At 34.0% G+C, this 20,433-nt stretch overlaps 1 protein-coding gene across 1 annotated transcript in view; it reads right to left on the bottom strand.

Annotated features, from left to right (window-relative positions):
- KCNH5 (potassium voltage-gated channel subfamily H member 5) overlaps nt 1–20,433 on the bottom strand; it is a 333,597-nt gene that overhangs the window by 105,314 nt on the left and 207,850 nt on the right. The window contains exon 8 of the mRNA XM_067733914.1: nt 7,793–7,992. Within this exon, the coding sequence (XP_067590015.1) occupies nt 7,793–7,992 (200 nt within the window). The remainder of the gene's footprint in view (nt 1–7,792; nt 7,993–20,433) is intronic.

The following is a 20,433-nucleotide window of genomic DNA, read 5'->3' as shown; positions in this document are numbered from 1 at the left end:
TCTGTTTCTTTTTTGTTATATTCATTTGTTTGTTTTATTTTTTAGATTACACATATAAAGTGATAACATACAGTACTTGTCTCTCTGACTTATTTCACTAAGTGTAATATCCTCCAGGTCCCCCATTGTGGCAAAAGGCAAAATTTCATTCTTTTTTATGGCTGAGTAGTATTCCTGTGTGTGTGTGTGTGTGTGTGTGTGTGTGTGTGTGTGTGTGACATCATCTTTATCCATTCACCTGTTGATGGACACTTAGATTACTTCCATATCTTGGCTATTGTAAGTAATGCTGCTATAAACACTGGGGTGCACGTATCTTTACAAATTAGTGTTTTGTTTTCTTTGGATATGTACCCAAGAGTGGAATTGCTAGATCATATGGTAGTTCTATGTTCTGTTTATTGAGGAACCTCCAAACTATTTTCCATAGTGTCTGTACCAATTTACATTCCCACCAACAGTGTCCAAGGGTTCCCTTTTCTCTACAGCCTCACTTACATTTGTTATTTCTGGTCTTTTTGATGATAGCCATTCTGATGGGTATGAGGTGATATCTCACTGTTGTTTTGATTTGACTTTCATTTGTTGGGAAGTTTTTTTTTTTTTTATTCCTGATGCAATTTCATTACTGGTAATTTGTTCATATTTGCTATTTCTTCCTTGTTCAGTCTTGGGAGATTTATATTTCTAGGAAATTATCCATTTCCTTTAAGTTGTCCATTTTATTGGTGTATAACTGTTTATAGTAATCTCTTATGAGCCTTTGTATTTCTGTGTTGTTGATTGTAACTACTTCTTTATTTCTGATTTTATTGATTCAGGCTCTCTTGCTTTTTTTCCTTGATGTGTCTGGCTAAAGGTTTATCAATTTTGTTTATCTTTTCAAAGAACCAGCTCTTACTTTCATTTATCTTTCTATATTTTTTCAGGCTCTATTCATTTACTTCTGCTCTCATCTTTATGACTTCTTTCCTTCTACTAACTTTGGGTTTTGTTTGTTCTTTTTCTTGTCCCTTGAGATATAAGTTTAGATATAAGTTTAGGTTGTTTATTCGAGAGTTTTCTTGTCTCCTGAGATAGGCTTGTATAAACTTCCCTTTTAGAACAGCTTTTGCTGCACCCATAGATTTTAGATTGCTGTGCTTTCATTTTAATTTGACTCTAGGTATTTTTTTATTTCTTCTTTGAATTCTACAATGATCCACTGGTTGTTTAGTAGCATACTGTTCAGCCTACAAGTGTTTGTGGTTTTCTGCAATTTTTTTCTTGTAGTTGATTTCTAGTCTTATGGTCGGAAAAGATGCTTGATAAAAAAAATAAAGACAACAGTATGGACTGAATACCAAGCAAAGACTAAGGTAAAAATGATGCCAGGCATGACCTACTTTTTATAGTTTATGATTAGTAAAGGAGGAAATCAATTGATTGTAACCTCAATAAACTAAATTATTTGATTACACTTATTATTGCTTACCTTATGCAGGCACTCTGTGGGCACTTTTCATCCTCTAGACAACTAAGGAAGGTGGGTGGTGGTATCTCCATTGTTGATGTGAACACTGAGCATGGAAACCAATCCTCATGGTCAAGATAAAGCCAGGCTACTGAGCAAGTCATCCATGGCCCTACATGGACAACTCTTTCTCATTCCTGGACTATAGCTATCAAATGACTCTGTAGTCCCTTCCTCAGAGGCTAGTGACAGAGTGGTGAGAAAATGAAATACAAACTAGCCCACTCTAATGCAATAAAGTAACTTCAACATGGGACATAAAAATAATGCACTTAATATTATTCCTAGAGAAAGGTTTAAGCCACTCAGGTTTTAACCTAAGTTATACAGTGTCTCCCTATCCTTACTAGAGAAAAATAATACTGCCTACTACCTGACACACAAAAAGTTTGCTAGTAATTTTATTAGCTAACAATAATATAAAGCTGGCATTGGAGTACTCTTAAATCATGCCAAAAGCCATGACACACCAAATATAATTCGATGCTTCAAATTTCTATCACAGAAAATATTAAAGTTCCTATCTACTTATAATGTTTCTAATAAACCCTTGAGTGTTATTTTATTTAACTTCTGATCCATGAAAGGAAAAATATAATTGAGGTTTCAGATAAAGTCTACCTTTTCAGGTAATGCCTGCAGGCCAGCTAGAAAAGAGAAATGTCAATAATAAGTCTGAATGCTTACCCCGTAATTTTTCACTAGGTAACAACTGAGAAGCACATGTGGACATGACAATAGTTAAATTCCCTTGCCATGTATAGGTATAGATATAAAGGTCACAGTTTTCAGATATTTGGGCCATGGTGCTTTCACAAAACAGGCTAAAATATAGTTTCCTATAATAATAAACTAGCCATAGTCTCTCTTGCAAAACAAGCAGTTTACTTAAAGACCACAGGAAAAACATGCCAATTGTCCAATGGGCCTGGGCTGGCTTAGCCCCCAACAGGGATACTGAGTCCTCATAATTTTTTTAAGATGGTATTTGTTCTGCTACCTTGGAAAAACCAGTTAGTTTCATGTGTAAAACTACAGTACTTAGATGTACTAATAAAAAGTTGTTGGGAAACAATTATTGAACCATTACTGAATTTTATTCTGTAGTTTTTAATATAGGATCTCTTGAATATATGTTTCTTAATTGTAAAAAGGTTATGATATGTAATAGTACTCTAAATCATTCAGATACAGCTGTCATGTAATTTCAGTGTCAGGACCTGCAAGTTCATTTTGGACGATGTTCTGTCTGTATCCTTTACCCACAGGGACTTAATTTCCTCCTGAAGCAGATAGATCACTGCATCTTTAAATACTTCAAATAGTTCAGGTCACCTGTCATACCTCTTCCCAAAGTCTTCAATTAGCCAAACAAAATATTCATATTTCCTTTAACTTATAACAAGATTCCCAGAACTTTATGTCATCATGATTATCTTCTAGTAAGTGTGCTGCCATTTGATAATATTTCTTTTAAAATATCCAGCTGACAGCTGAACATAATATTTTATCTATGATCTGAATAACATGGACTGTATTGGGATGCTTAGTACCTTTCTTGATCCAGAGACAAAAGTCCTATTAATGCATCTTAAGACCAATTCAGTTTTGTTTTACTATCTTCACATGTATATACTTACATGACATATTTAACTGGGGGGAGCTCTTCTTGGAAGGCTAGTGCTTTCACTCTTGGGTTCAGCTGTACATTGCTATAAAAACTTCTTGAAGCATTTAAATAATTTAAATATTGAACCAAGATAATGACACCATGAATATATAAGAATGTATCCCCATTTTTCACATTTAGGAATACAAAGAAATATTTAGACAGGCTTTCCTAAATTTAAAAATATGTTTGTATAAAAGTAAACTGATTAAAAGAAAGTTACTTTAATTTGTAGAAAAAATATATATATTGCCTACTATATTTGGAAGAAGTAAAGTGCTTCTGTTATAGATCTGGTTTAAAAATAATCCAAGATTTTAAAATATTCAAAATCAATTTCTTTACATTCTAAAGGCATAATTCTGCCTGAATGTTTTGCATAATTCTGCCAGAACTTTTCATATAATGGGATCTGCCTACTGATAACTTTATGCTTATTACAAAACCCATGAAACAAGAAATGAAGACCAAAGAGCTTTTTCTGAGTTTCTTCAAAGAACATGCTAGAAAAAAAAATATTAGACAGTGGAAAATAAAAAACCTTAAGGTTTTAAATTTCATTCTACAAAAAAACAAGCTGAAAATGATTCCAGTATTATGAGAAATATGTGGTCTACACAACATTCTACAAGTTATGTATTTTTTCATACAGTCCTAAAGCTGAAAATAAAGTCCCCAGCCATTTACTTTATTTGAATTATTTCTCAGTAAAATCATTTCAAACTGTAGGATAGATTTTTTGAGCTTTAACTATCATCCTTTCTATTTTTTTCCCATAATCTGCTCTTTCCCTTTTAAATCCTCACTCATTCCACCCATTTCTCTTGTCTTTTAACTGCACAGAATGTTAGCAAGTAGCAAAGCCCAGAGGACGGATTTTGGTTATTAAATTTGAAAAGAATCTAAAGCAACTATAGTAATTAGTAGTCAATAAAATACTTTCAACCAAATCAAATTAATCTAGGTACTGTTTTATATTTTTAAATTGCCTAAGGCAAACTTTCATGATAAAAATGCTACAATCTCCACATCAGTAGTGATTTTAATCCCACAATTTGTATTAGAGAAAGCATTATTCACAAAAGACAAGCTAAGACTGAATTAAATCACAGTGATTAATTTGCTTGTGGGTTAAAGCTGAATTCAAAATATCTATAAAACTAAGTATGTGGAAGCGACAGAATGAAATCTCAGTAATTGGGGCGAACGTTTTCTCTAATTAGCTGAAATGCATCATTAAATTCTATTGTACCAGCAGCTGAAAAAAAATAGCTGTTTTAGAACTAATAAGAGAAGCATTAGAACAAAGACATTTCATTTCACACATTATATTTCGATCTTTTTCAGTACATACTCAAAGTTAAATTTGATAACAACCACCATTGATAAAATATTCGAAACAATTAACAAAATGTAAGATAAGAAACATATAGGAAGACAAATATTTCACTTATTGAGGAACAGCAAGTCTAAGAGAGGTCTCTAATATCAAATATGGTATAACTGTTAAAAATCAGATGCTGTTTACTGAAGCTATCCTCAAGTAAATCTACACTTCTAAGATTATGACTACAATTACAGGATTTATGTGATTACTGTCATTGAACTTTCATTTTCTTTTTTCTACCCTTGTATTTTAACAGGCTCAACCAATGTCATTCTTATTATCAAAAGTAAAGATGAATATAAAATAGTTAGATACACAGATGGATGGATGGATGAGATAAATAAGATAAAAAAGAGATAGAGATGAGAGATAAGAGAGAGAAAGAAGATAGAAAGCTTTATTATGAAAGCCATACAAGCTCATTGGCTGCTGTGCTGAGAATAACCTATACAGGGACGGGGTGGATGCACAGACCAATCACTTGGCTACAGAATAACCCAGATAGGACATGATGGTGACTTGAACCAGCTGATCTCAATGGAGGTGGTGAGAAATGGAGGTGCAGCCAATAGGATTTGGGGGAAGTTTCAACGTGGAAGCTTTGTCCTAAGCAACTGAGGTGTGGAGTTTCCATTAACTGCATTGAGGAAGAATGTCAGTAGAGCAGGTTTATGGGAGATGATTAGGAGTTCAGTTCTGGACAATTTCATTGGATATGAGTAGGCAGTTGAATAGGAGAATCTGTGGTTCAGGGAGTAGGTCCAGGATGAGTATGTATACTAGGGTGGTGTTAGCATATATTATTACAGTCATGAGATTGTATGATATCACTGAGGAGAGATTCTAGACAGAAAAGGGAAGAGGCATAAGAACTGAAGTCTAGATATCCCTAAATTTAGGATATTATCTTGGTAAAACTGTTTTCAAGAAGCACCCTACCAAGTTACACACAGACCAGAAAAATATGATAGTGTCAGTCACTACAGCCTTTGCTAATATTAGGCATTATATCCGACAGTCTCTTGTTCTTTCAATATTTATTCATTACAAGTGAAAATAAGACTTTCTGTATGTTTATTAGTAATCTGAACTTTTGTCTTCTATGCGTTCAGTTCATTTTCCCCATGTATTCTAATTCTTCTTATTGATCTGTAAAATCACTTTACATATTAAGGTAATTAACCTTTCACCTGTGATATTTGTTGCAGATGCTTTATCTCATTTTTGTTTCCATAGCTTTTGGTGTGAAAGGTTTTACATATTCTAGCCAAATTTATTCATCACTTAATTTGTTATGTACTCCATTGCATTAATACATACAAAGACTTCTGTATGTGCCATGGTTCTTTAAATCTGCTCTTCCTACTAGTCAAACACTACTCTAAAGATTTCCCATTTAGTTAGGAGGCACATCCATGATTTTGTCTTATCCAAAAGTTAATTCATTTTAATATTTTTACTTATTTCTTTAAAAATCTTTTTATGTGAATTAAAATTTATATTACACCCTAACTGCATCATGAAGCAGACAGTTGAGCAGGTACTAGAGGGGAAGCTTGTGAGAATCTATTGGTTCCATTCCCGAACTAACCCAGCATCTGGGAACTTAGAGAAGGGAACTAAAAAATCTGCCATGTACCATATCTGTGGCATAAGCTCTGGGTCAGGTACTTTTCTAGTGTAAAGGGCTATTATTCCATCAGTTTACTGATGTTATCTGTCAACTACCATGAGACCCCACTGAATTTTCTGGAAAGAAAAGCTTCTGACTGAGATAGTGATTGACAAGGTAAATGGTTGCGTCTTGAGCTCAGTGTCATTGAATGTGGACCTCAGAGAATATCCTGCTTCTAGCGATTTAAACACTGACTCTCACGTGCAACCCTCAGGAAGATCCTGTTCCTTCTTTGGATTCCCTCCCTACTAACCTTATATCAGTTCAGGTACACAGTAATCAAATTCCACAGGTATGCAGTTTTTCCTTTTCCCCGCTGTGGTCACACATTCCACTTTAAGGGGCCATTTAACTGCATCTTGTAAAATGTCAAAAGAAGAGCAAATCTCACCCTCTTTCATAACTCTTCCACATAGCTAGCCTCCAGTATCTCACTTGCACTCTCTCTGAAGGCTTCCCTCCCTCAGCTCTTACCCTCAAGTCCGTTCCCTTCAACTCCCCTCAATCCTCTGCTCCTAACACCTGCTCTGGCTTACAACTTCCTACTTGTTTCATGAAATTCCCCTAACTAAACATCTACTTTGTTCATTGGCTCTTTCACTTTGACATTGAAAGGTGCTTGTTAAGCAGGTCTGAAAGAAAAACTACAAGTCAACCTCATATGATTAAAAAAAATAAAATTTGTGGGAAATGGCAAGGAAGGTTATGTGCTATCTGATTATCGTATGTCAAAAATCAGTACCTAAAAATAAAGCCTTCGCTGATACTTATAAAGTGAAATAGCTTAAGATCAGTTTTCTCTAGAAGTCTTATGTGCAAGCCCTACTTGCCATTCCCTATATTGGATGTGAATCAGCTGGGTGTAGGAAGTGAGAATTTATTTGATTTTGTTTATCATGAGGAGGACTTTGGTTTCTTCTTTGCCCCTAATATGAGTTAGATGGGAAAAATTTAAAGAGGTTCCATGAAAAGACAAGCAAGAAATTAGACATGACAGGTGGATTGCAAGGGTCATATCCATTTCATAGATTTGTGCAGGGAAAAAGGGAAAACAAAGAACTATAAGTTGCATTGTAGAACGTGTGATAGAGAGAAATTTAAGTAGAGGGTAGAATAGAAGATATATAATCTTTTAGTTACAAGCAAGGAAGTTTCTTTCTGAATTTTAAATGGGCAAAATGTCAGAAGAGAAATCAAGAATAAAATCTAGCAAAAGAAATGGCATCACAGTTAGCATTTTAGAGGAATGTGACAAATTACTCTGAGTGGTAATGAGAATGTTTTGAGGAAATGAAATAATTAGCTGTTTTCAGGAACCACAATTCCTAAATTGAGTTTGATGACTAGTACTAATTGATGATTAATGGTTGAACATTTTCCACCTTCCAAGCACTAAATAATATGATTGACTGATATGTCACTTATGAAATACAGAGTAACATTTATAAAGCAATTATACAAGTAATATGTGAGTGGGAAAGCTATGGGCATCTGAAGATCCTATTGAAACAGAAAATAAATAACAAGAACAATAATAATAACCCATACCTTTTCTGTGTCAATGCCTTTTGACATAGACCATGTTGAGACAATATAATCCATGACTCGTTCACTAAGGCCTTTGGGGACCTGATAGAGTTTCAGAAAGTCCCGTACATTATTCAGCATCTCATGGTACCGGTTGGTGTTGGCATACATTTGCTGGAAAATTGTGGTAACATTTCCAAAAATAGTTGCATAAAGAAGAGCTGAAAGAGAAGAAATGATGAAAATAAATCAACTATCCCAAGTGAAAAAAAAATGAGGTGAATATTGGTGAAATCAATGAATCACTTGACAGAGATGCCTTTATAAACTTTTCGGCATATGCATGGTAACCCCTGAGCAGAGTGCCCAGAATCTGGTGTTCACTCAATAAGTGTTATCTTTAGTATGATAAACATGATTTTATGAGTGAGCACTACTCTAGTCATTGTGGTAAAACATGAGAGTGGTTGATAGATTTCATGAAGAATTAGATGATCCAAGGTTATGATTTGCCTAAGACATTCTTAGCCTTATGACTAAAGTTATCCTCCAGCCCTGTCCTCCTGAATGAAGCCTAATCAATTTAAATTTTCGAGAGATTGATGATCCAGTTTAGAAATGTATGCTCTTTCTCACTGCTTGCTTCGCCCAGCTTTTGGATTACTTCCCTGCTTATCAATATTTCTGACAGAACATCAGAAATATAGGGAGGGAAGGCAAATCAAAGTGTTCCATTTCTAGAAGATTCTAGAGAGAAACATCATTGGAATTAACAGTTAAAATGAAACTTTGGGAGTGCCTGAAAATTCTAGTTATTAAATTTATGTCAGTAACCCAGTATCATAAGGCTTTTTTATTTCATTATTTTAATTAAGAATAAAGTCAGTTTGCAAACCATTGTTATTCATCTACAGTGGCTAGGAAAGGAATAGGGTTTTTTAATGCCCCTGACTGCTACTCCCTCCCTCAACCAATAATTTACCAACTCTTCTCTCTCCAGATCTGGTCAGGTTACTAATGTTGACCTGATCTTGAAAAAGCTTTTAAAAGCAATTGAGTTCAGCCCCAGATCAACACACCTTCAATCACACACCACTCCCAGCCTATCTTGTCCCTTTGATTTTACTCCTTTGTTAACAGTAAGCTCTTTTGAAAAGAGGTCAATATTTTATTCTCCTTAATATTCAGTAAACACAATGTTCAGTAACCACATTCATTCCATAAGCATTTCACAAATAAGTGGAATATCAGACAGTGATCACTTCCATTCTTGTTCCTCTAAGCATTTGAAAAATTACTCGTCTAAACAAAAAGTATGGACTGTTTTATTTCACAGTTTCATCAACCAAATCCCACTTGATGGAATTAGTATAACAACAAGCCAGTGAAGCAACTTAAGATCTTCAATCTATTTTCAGAAAATCATTTGTTTTTTTAAAAACAGTTGCTCTTTGAGTACAATAAATTGTAATTTCACAACAGGAAGCTATGATTTTACAAGCATTTACTCAGTTTTTTTTGTTTGTTTGTTTTTTTGGGGGGGTTTTTGGCTGTTATTTAGGGATTTTGATGCCTGTGAAGAACAATTTTTAAGATAGATGATATTTTGTTAGAACTGACTAGGAAGAATATAGTGCTGACATTTCCCATCTGGGTCTTTAAATCTTTGCTTATATTTAAAAACAACAAAAAAGTAGAGGTAATCACAGACTTAACATTCTATTCCATCATTGTTGGCATTAAGAAAGATGAACACAGAAATAATGTGAACAAATTAATGGCAGAAGAATTATGCAACAAATGGAATTTTGCATTTCCTGAAAAGAGACATAAAGAGGATTTATGTTTTTAAAATAATGAGCTTTTTAGAGGTTAATGAAATAATGCTACAATCATGTTTTTGAATAGATAGTCCCCAGCTATTTTAAGTTGTCGGTAAATATCACAGAACTATTATTTTGACGTGTTCAACTCATTTGTCTCCCTAAGATGCCTGTAATATAGTATATTTGCCAAAGTGTCTTACTACTGCCTTTTAGCTTAACAAATTACCACACACTTCATCTTCGGGGGTACATTAAATATGCACACATTCTAATCATATGAAAAGCTTAAGTACTAAAATATGAATAAAACTGCCAATGTGGGCTTCCCTGGTGGCGCAGTGGTTGAGAGTCCGCCTGCCGATGCAGGGGACATGGGTTCATGCCCCGGTCCGGGAAGATCCCACATGCCGCGGAGCGGCTGGGCCCGTGAGCCATGGACGCTGAGCCTGCGCGTCCGGAGCCTGTGCTCCGCAATGGGAGAGACCGCAACAGTGAGAGGCCCGCGTACCGCAGGAAAAAAAAAAAAAAAACTGCCAACATATTTAACGTTTTCAGCATTAATAAATGAAGAATACAATCAACATCCCATTAAGTTTGGTATATTACAAGGATATTTTCTGCCTCCAACTTTCATGTGAGTGTGGTGTCCTGCACTGGGTAGGACTAATCAAGGTCACAATTTAAGGTAAGACATTCAATTATATATATAATTATATGTATATAAGTATATATACATATATGTAACATACACATAATTATATATACATATATAGCATATACATAATTATATATATAATTTTTTACCTTGAAATGTTAAAAAAAATCATGCAGAAAGTTCATATACCCACATGTACCTCTCTCAATTATGACATCTTACAAAACTATAGTAATTTATCAAAACCAGGCAATTGACAATGGCACAATACAATTAACCAGACTATAGACATTATATATTTCAGCATTTTTTTTACATGCAGTCATTTTTTTGGTGTACAGCTTTATAAAATTTTATCACATGTACAGATCCATGTAATATATGTATATTTTTAAAAAGAGAAACCACTTCTTCCTTAAAAATATTTTCCACATTTAGGACTAGTACACATTTCATAAAATATAGTGACAGCAAGTATGATATTCCATAGTAAGCAAAAATACTGCTTCCCACCATAGTCTGTGTTCTCAGGATAAATGGGTACATCTTTAATGAGAGTGACCCTGGGACATGACACACGATAACGAAAGAAATTGATCTTAGTAGAAACTAGATCTATGCTGCTAACTCCCAAAGTAATACCTATCCCCTGAAGCACAGACACACAAGCCTTCTTGAATGTCTCATTGCCATTCAAATCTAACAAGTCCAAAAGAGAACTCTTATTTTATACCACCTTCTCTTCAACAACCAAATGCACTTTTCATCTCATTAAATTGTAAAGCCACACCTAGTTGCTCAGACCAAAACTAAAGCATCATTCTTCAATTCATTCTTTGATTCCTCTCCTACCTCTACTCTATCAACAATTCCTATTGGCTCTCCCTTCAAAATAGAGCCTCAGTACAACCCCTTCCCACTACCTCTACCAGCATTCTTGCATCCTTTAAGCGTATATGCTTTTCCACTTACTAGCTATCTGTCTCTGGGCCAGTTACTAATTCTCTCTAGGATTCTATTTCCTCTCTTACAACTTTACAGTTACTTTAGAATCTTTACAAATGAGTTGTGCTAAATGATATAACATATAAATCAGTTTTTAAAAAGTCCAGTAGGGAGTAAGTATCCATGAAATGTTATGTATGTATCATCGTCATCAACATCATCATCATCATGGAAATAGCTCCCAAACAACTAATTTTTCACTCAGCAGAAAGAATATCCCCTTCCTTCAATACAACTCTCTACCCCCTTACTATACCTGTGTTCTTAATCTTATTTATCACTACTTTAATTTACATTACACATTTATTTATTTGCTTGTTGATATCTACCTTCCCTATTAGAAATGCAAAATCTGTAAGTACAGGCCTGGGCCTTGTCCTTTTTGCTCACTGCCGTATTTCCAGAATACAGACCAGTTCCTGGAACATAATAAGTATTCAGATATTTTTTCCTGTAAGTTCACACACTAAAAACCTAGGAAACGTTTTTTCAGAAACATCCTTCTTTTCAAGTCAAACTTCACTACTGGCGATACAAAAACATAGAAGGAATACACACTATTAATGCACGTGAGAGAATAAAATATTTCGAAGCTAAGGTGACACATACCTTGGCCATGTTAAGATAATAAATAAATTAAGAAGGCCTATTGTCACTCATCAAGCATGAATGCTCATGCTTGGCCTGGCAAGTTTTGCAGAGTACTATTATAGAATTTTATCCTTTGAATGAGAGGCCATAGACGTAATTTGCCTACTTTACTAGGAATAATTAGAATAATCTGTTAAAATTTGATAAGCCTTTTATATGCTCTCCTGTAGCCTTTTAAGCTTAAGACAACTTAAGACAAGCTAATTTTATAAGCTTATCACATTTAATGAATTGGTAATTCTGGCATATACACTAGTAAATGTCTTATCTAAAAAGTCTTATATTTTTCTTATTCACCACAAGGGGATTATTTTAAAGATAATTATGTTAGATTAAAGATGGCTACAAATTCTCTGACACCCCTTCCATTGACAGGCAGGATCTATATTCCTTTCCCTTGAATCTAGGCATACTCTGTAACTATTTTACTAATAGACTACGGTAACTATAATCATATGCCAATATCTGGGCCCAAGCCTTAAGAAACCAGAAGCTTCCAATTTCTCACTGTTAGAACACCTGCTCTTAGAATCTAGCTTCCGTGTTGTGAGGAAACCGATTCTTCTAGAAAGTTCCACATGGAGAAGAATTAAGGCCCCTGGTCAATAGTCTTGGCTGAGCTCCCAGCTAAGCACTGGCCTTAGGCTGAACAATTTAAAATATTGATATAAGAAGACATTTCTGGTAACACTTAAGGCTGTGCAGGTGGTTCAACCATCACTTCCCTTTCTATTTATATTCATATTTAATAAGGATAGTTAAGATAGGAAGGAAAATGTCCTATCAATCTATGCTTGTATGTGCAGCACACAGCTTGACAACATCAGCTTACCAGCCATGTATGTGGCTGAGCCAACTAAGAAGTGAATTTTTCAGACCCATTCAAGCCATCCTAGCTGAAAACACATGGACCAGAAAGTCATGCCTTCCTAGACCTGCATAAGTTACAGATTCATGAGTGAAATAAATGGCTGTTCTTGTTTTAAGCCACTAATTTTGATTAGCTATGCAACTTTAATATTCTAATAAGTAGTTTTATTAATAGCCTAATAAAACAGATTGATTCTTAACTGATTAGAAAACCTAGGAGAGGAGGGTAGCAAGCTCCTTAAGATGCACATCATAGCCCAACAGCATATTTTAGAAAATGTTTTTTTAACATTTAATACATTTTAGTACTTAAAAACACCTATCATTTTCATAATATATACATTAAAGTCATGAATGAATGGTTAATGTTCTCAAAAAGAGACAAAGGTTAAAAGACTGAATAATGCCATATAGCCAATCACAGATTTCACTATTCATTTATGTATCATTTAATTCAGTAGATATTTATTGAACACTTATTACATGCAGCCACTACAATAGTCACTAAGGATTCAACATGATCCCTGCTCTCAAATAGTATTCACTACTTCCTATAGAAAGGTATTAATCTTTATTTTTTATCAGGGCCCTTAATTTTATTTATTTATTTTTAAAATTTTTATTGGAGTATAGTTGATTTACAATGTTGTATTAGTTCCAGGTGTACAGCAAAGTGAATCAGTTATACATATAATTATATCCACTCTTTTTTAGATTCTTTTCCCATATAAGCCATTACAGAGTATTGAGTAGAGTTCCCTGTGCTGTACAGTAGGTCCTTATTTGTTATCTATTTAATATATAGTAGTGTGTATATGTCAATTCCAATCTCCCAATTTATCCCTCCCTCCCATTACCCCTGGTAACCATAAGTTTGTTTTCTACATCTGTAACTCTATTTCTGTTTTGTAGATAATTTGTACACTGTTTTTTAGATTCCACATATAAGCAATACCATATGATATTTGTCTTTCTCTGTCTGACTTATTTCACTCAGTATGAAAACCTCTAGGTCCATCCATGTTGCTGCAAATGGCATTATTCTTTAATTCTCCCAACTCACATGCTTTGGAAGGAGGCTAATGATCATTTCCTTTCCACAGTTTACAAAAATTCACAAATAAACTTATAGCCACTCCAAGTATATAAACTAAATATAGTTTATTTCTCAGGGTTAAACAATTTGCAGAGTCAAACAAAATCTATGTTTAGCTAATTAATTGTAACTCTGCCTCCACTCTTATGAGTTGCTCAGGATAACAGATCAGATGATGATATCCAGTTCTCTGAATAAACTGTGTTCTCCAGTCACTTCATTTTGTTTGCTCCTTAGGTCAAGCTGCAGCCATTCATCTTCTTATTAATGATTTATATTTTTTAGACTTTTTGTGCCTGTTCAAGTTGACATCCAACATTTACTTTTCCTAATTATCTTTCTTTTATAAATCTTGGCAAGTAATAATTGGCCTTAGACTAAGCAATTTAAAATACTGACATGAGAATGCATTTCTGGTAACCATTAAAGCCACATAAGTGGTTCATCCATCATTTCCATTTCTATTCACTAAAGTCCACCTTTAATAATGATATTTAAGACATGGAAGGAGAATATTCCACCAATGTATGATTTTATATGTATCACACAGCCTGCTAAAACACGTGAAATCCCTCCAGTTGGCCTTAGAACAAAGTGAAGAAGCTGATCATCAGATCTCCAAGTTCGAAGTTTTATTTTCCTTCCAGCTGTCTCATAATGGCTCCTGGTTTCCCTGGATGCTCTTTTGCAATTACCCATATATGTAAGCTGCCTCTAGGCATCCACTTATGAAACAGATATCTTCTCTTTCCCAGTCTTCACTTAATCTATGCCCCATTTCATCTAGTACCTGAACCATGCCAACTATTTTGTTAGAAATTAATCTCATTAATTACTTTATACTAAGTGTTAAATACTGAAAACTAATACAATATCCCTCTTAGGGACGTTGTAATTTTGGAGGAGGAATTCCACACAATACAATGAGTTGACTGAATCATTACTTGAATTAACTCTCAACTAGTAAGATAAGTTGATACACAGAAGGGACCATTTTTTAAATTTATCAAAATTATAGGGGCTTCCCTGGTGGTACAGTGGTTGAGAATCTGCCTGCTAATGCAGGGGACACAGGTTCGAGCCCTGGTCTGGGAGGATCACACATGCCGCAGAGCGGCTAGGCCCGTGAGCCACAACTACTGAGCCTGTGCGTCTGGAGCCTGTGCTCTGCAAAAAGAGAGGCCGCAATAGTGAGAGGCCCCTGCTTGCCACAACTAGAGAAAGCCCTCGCGCAGAAACGAAGACCCAACACAGCAAAAATAAATTAATTAATTAACTCATACCCCCAACATCTTCTAAAAAAAAAAATTATAGCATAGTATTGGACACATTTCAACAGTTTACAGCTAATCCCATGATTATCATAAAAACTACATCAAAATAGTTTCAATAATTATATGGCAATGACTATTATTTTTTATTGAAGTGCAGTTGATTTACAATACTATATTTGCTTCAGGTGTACAGCATAGTGATTCAGTATTTTTATAGATTATACTCCACTAAAAGTTATTACAAAATAATGGCTATAATTCCCTGTGCTGTATACTACTTATCTATCTTATACATAGTAGTTTGTATCTCATAATCCTGTAACCCTAACGTGTCCCTCTCCCCTACCCACTCCCCAGTAGTAACCACTGGTTTGTTTTGTGTATCTGTAAGTCTGTTTCTATTTTGCTCTATACATTCCTTTTACTTTTTAGATTCCACATACAAGTGATACCAAATAGTACTTGTCTTTTTCTGTCTGACATATTTTACTAAGCATAACATTCTCTAGGTCCATCAATGTTGCTTAAATTGGCAGAATTTCATTATTTTTTATGGCTGAATAATATTCCGTTGTATATATACACCATGTATTCTTTATCCATTCATCTGCTGATGGACACTTGGGTTGCTTCCATACCATGGCAATTGTAAAATAATGCTGCTATGAACATTGGGGTGCATGTATCTTTTCAAATTAGCATTTTTGTTTTTTTCCAGGTACTCAGGAGTGGGATTGCTGGATCATGTGGTAGTTTTATTTTTAGTTTTTTGGGGAACCTCCACACTGTTTTTGAGAGTAGGTATACCAATTTACTTTCCCACAAGTGTACAAGGGTTCCCTTTTCTCTACAACCTCACCAACATCTGTTATTTGTAGACTTTCTTATGATGGCCATTCTGACTGATAGAAGGTGATATCTCATTTTGGTTTTGATTTGCATTTCTCTAATAATTAGTGATGCACATGTTTTCATGTGCCTGTTAGTCATCTGTATGTTTTCTTTGGAAAAATGTCTGTTCAGGTCTTTTACCAATTTTTGATTGACTTGTTTGGTTTTTTTGATATTGAGTTGTATGAGCTGTTTATATATTTTTGGATATTAACCCCTTGCCAGTCATATCATTTGCAAATATTTTCTCCCATTAAGTGGACTGTCTTTTCATTTTGTCGATGGTTTCTTTCGCTGTGTAAAAGCTTTTAATTTTAATTAGGTCTCATTTATTTTTGCTTTTGTTTCCTTTGCCTAAGGAGACAGATCCAAAATAATATTACATCCAAGAGTGTTCTGCCTATTTTCTTCTAGGAGTTTTATGGTTTTGAGTCCTACATTTAGGTCTTTAGTCCATTTTTGAGTTTATTTTTGTATATAGCATGAGGAAATGTTCTAATCTCATTCTTTTACACGTAGCTGTCCAGTTTTCCTAGCACCACTTGCTGACGAGACTGTCTTTTCTCCATTGTATATTCCTGCCTCCTTTGTCAAAGATTAATTTACCATAGGTGTATGGGTTAATTTCCATTCCATTGAACTCTGTGCCTGTTTTTGTGGCAGAACCATACTGTTTTGATTACTGTAGTTTTGTAATAGAGTCTCAAGTCAGGGAGGGTGATACTTATAGCTTTGTTCTTGTTTCTCAATATTGCTTTGGCAATTCAGGCTCTTTTGTGGCTCCATTTTAATTTTAGGATTATTTGTTCTAGTTCTGTGAAAAATATCATGGGTATTTTAATACGGATTACATTAAATCCACAGATTGCTTTGAGTAGTATGGCCATTTTAACAGTATTAATTCTTTCAATCCAAGAGCAGGGGATATCTTTCCATTTATTTGATCATCTTCAATTTCCTTCATCAATATTTTATTGTTTTCAGAGTATAGGTCTTTCAGCATCTTGGTTAACTTTATTCCTAGGCATTTTATTCTTTTTGATATGATCTTAAATGGGATAACTTTCTCTTTCTGATAGTTCTTTATTGGTGTATAGAAAAGCAACAGATTTCTGCATATTAATCCTGTATCTTGCAACTTTACTGAATTCATTTATTAGTTGTATTTTTCAGGGTATTTATATATATTCTTATATTATATCTTTTTTATTAAAAAAAAAACTTTAAAACACAAGGAAACAACAATGGTGTGATTCAGATACTGCAGTGGTTCAATGATTTGATTCAGAGATTTTCTTTTGCCCTTCAAATTATAAAATGCAAACAACAGATCACTCTACCTAGTTGTAAGTCTACTTTTATCAGTTACAGAAAAGAAAAAAGGAAAAAAAAAGAGAAAATATAGTAAGTACTGAATGGATTCACTATGTTGAAAAATGGAATTTCTTTTACTTACAGCTGTTCTCTGATTATTTTGTACTAGATAGACATTTTCAATGTTTTCCAGTAATTTTCATTAACGCTTTTCATTAATGATACCTGCAAGCCACTTCTCTAATCTTTAGCCCCAGAATATGAAAAGAAGCAATAAACAGAGGATAACATTAGATCACTTACTCTTTCTATATATCTATAAAGGGGGTATTACTATTATACTTATATTAATATGGGAACACTAAATACAAAACTTGAAATAGTATTAAAATACCTCTTTACCAAATCACAAGTATTATTGATCCAAGACCCAAAGAGTAAAGTGGCATCGCCAACAACCTAAATAAACTGTTGAGGTCCCTAAGAACAGTATCTGTGGAATAGCCAAGATCTTCTTATGTATTCTGAAAAATAGGGTCATAACCTGTCTTCTTGCTGAACCTCCAAATAATTTATTCTTCCTTCCAAATCTTTGTTCATTCAGTTCCTTTGTGGTGGATCTCAAAATATGACCATACATTTTTCCTATCTTGGTATGCACATCTCTTTGCAATGAAACTTTATTGCTCCTCCCACCAAAAGGTAGAATCTACTTCCTTTCATCTGTGCTGGCTTTACGACTTCCAGTAAAATAAGGCAGAGATGATATTATGCAATTTCCAGAGACATTAAGGGACTTACTTGTTTTGCTTTTGCTTTCTTGGAATGCTGTCTTGAGACATCATCATTCATGAGGAAGCCTGGAATGTACTGACAGCAAGATAGCAAGGATGGAGAGGTATAGTTATCCAGTGGTCCCAGCTGAACCTTGTCCCTAGCCAAGGTGCCAACTATATGTAGCTACCTGAGGGAAATGAACTGAAGAACTAATTATCCAGTCAACCAATAGAGTCATGAAAAATAATGAATCACTGTGGTATGAAGTCACTCTGTCTTGGAGTCATTTCTTACACAGCAATAGATAACTGATACAAAGCCCTCTCCCTTTTCCTTCATCCTTCCTAAATCCCAGGCACTCTTTGGGGCTTATTATTTCCTTTATAAAACCTTCTCTGATTATCCTAGGTAAAGGAATTTCTCCTATTCTTCTACAGAACCTATCAATACCTCATTCCTTAAAAGAGTAATTATATGCCTTGGTTTATATTTTATATTCCCCTATATGTGTTAACATATCATGCTATAAATATAATGAAGTTCTTGAAAGCAATTACCTTTTAAACTCCTTTGTATCTGTCTATTGACAACATAGTTCCAAACACATAACTTCTGAACAGATGAAAAATAGAAGTTGAATTAACTTTAAAGGATTCTCCTTATACAGCAAAGCAAACAGCAAGTACATAAGAACCATCCCAGGTCAAATCTGACTGAGAATATCATTAAAGTATTCTGATTTGCCAGTCTGAAGAGATGGAAGGCAAAAAACAAAACAGCTATTAAGAGGTATAAATCACAAAAGTTATTGCTACAGTGAAAATTATTTGCTAATACTCTAATACCAAGAATATTATAACCTGGGGACATAAGTTACTGGAACTTAGTAGTTTATGAAAAATAAATATATTCTAAGTCATAGTATAATATTGTAGATAAAGATATCATCAGAAATTAATCAAGAAAATATCCCTGTACTAAGTATGGGTTAGAAGTTTAAATGGATATAGTTTAGACAAATTATTCCATTTCTTGGAAGTTATACTATGACATTATAAAATGAGCACACAAAAATGATCACTGAAGTGCTGTTTATAATATATGAAAAAAGTAAAATGTTCAAAAATAAATATTAGGTGATACAAATGATGGCACAACAATACAACTGAAAATTAGGAAGCCATTAAGATTATGATGGGGATTTCTGAGGATATTATCTGAAAAAAATTAAAAGCATATTTTTATTATAAAAAGTTTTCTTAATTTCATTCTTTGTAATATTATATCTGTGAATATGTGTGTGGAGGGTTGATTTATGGGTATACATAGAAAAGTGACTAGAAGGATGTTTATAAAATGTTAACAGTTCTTATATTTTAGGCAATAGGATTTGTGGTGATTTTGATGTTCTTTAAACTTCAGCATTACTTAATATTTGTAATAAGCATAAAGAAGTGCCAAAATTTGCAAAAGGGGTAACTTACTTGTATTTCTTAAAATGGCAGAAGCCATAAATCTTTTTAGAGAGCAACTAGATTAATTCCCAGGTGACATATACATAAAAGATCATCAAGAAACCTGAGATGCTAATGGTGATAGCAAACCTTTACTTAGTACTTGTTATGAGCTTTATGTACATTATCTCACCAAATTCACACAATCACCCTAAGTTACTACTTTATCCTCATTGTAAAATATAAGGAACACATTCAGGAAATTAATCTGCCCAGAATCAGATCAGAGCTTCGGTCTCAACAACTACACAACCTAACACCCTTATCAGCTTTAAGATTAATGTTGCAAATAATGATTATTCTACCCCACAGCAGACTTCTGTAGCCAATATTAATTGCTTACTAATCACAGATCTGACCAAAAGTTCTTAAGTGTAAACATCAGATCTCAAATAATTAAGCACCCCCAAGGGCTAGAATATAGACCAAGTAGAAACAGCATGCACCCCTTAAATGATTAAGTACCAAGAGATATTCTGGGCCCATCACTAAACTAGGATATGGTTGAATACAGGCAAAAGCCCTTAAATCTGCTATGGTTGCAACATTACTCAAATAGCATTTAATGCAGTAGAAAAGAAAATTTACTGAGTAATATCTCTGTAACATAAAAGGAAATTTTTAGTTTACTCTGCTTATGCTTATTCACTGTGATACACTATTAAACATTATGATACACGTCAACATTACTCAGGAATTAATGTTTATTTTGAGAGAATTAAAAATTCAAGAAAATTGGATACATACTTAGTAATGGAATTTCTAATTTGTGAATCTTAGAAGGCAAAA

This window comes from Pseudorca crassidens, chromosome 1, assembly GCF_039906515.1.
Source record: "Pseudorca crassidens isolate mPseCra1 chromosome 1, mPseCra1.hap1, whole genome shotgun sequence".
NCBI classification, from domain to species: domain Eukaryota; kingdom Metazoa; phylum Chordata; class Mammalia; order Artiodactyla; family Delphinidae; genus Pseudorca; species Pseudorca crassidens.
This window is presented reverse-complemented; position numbering and strand designations above follow the sequence as displayed.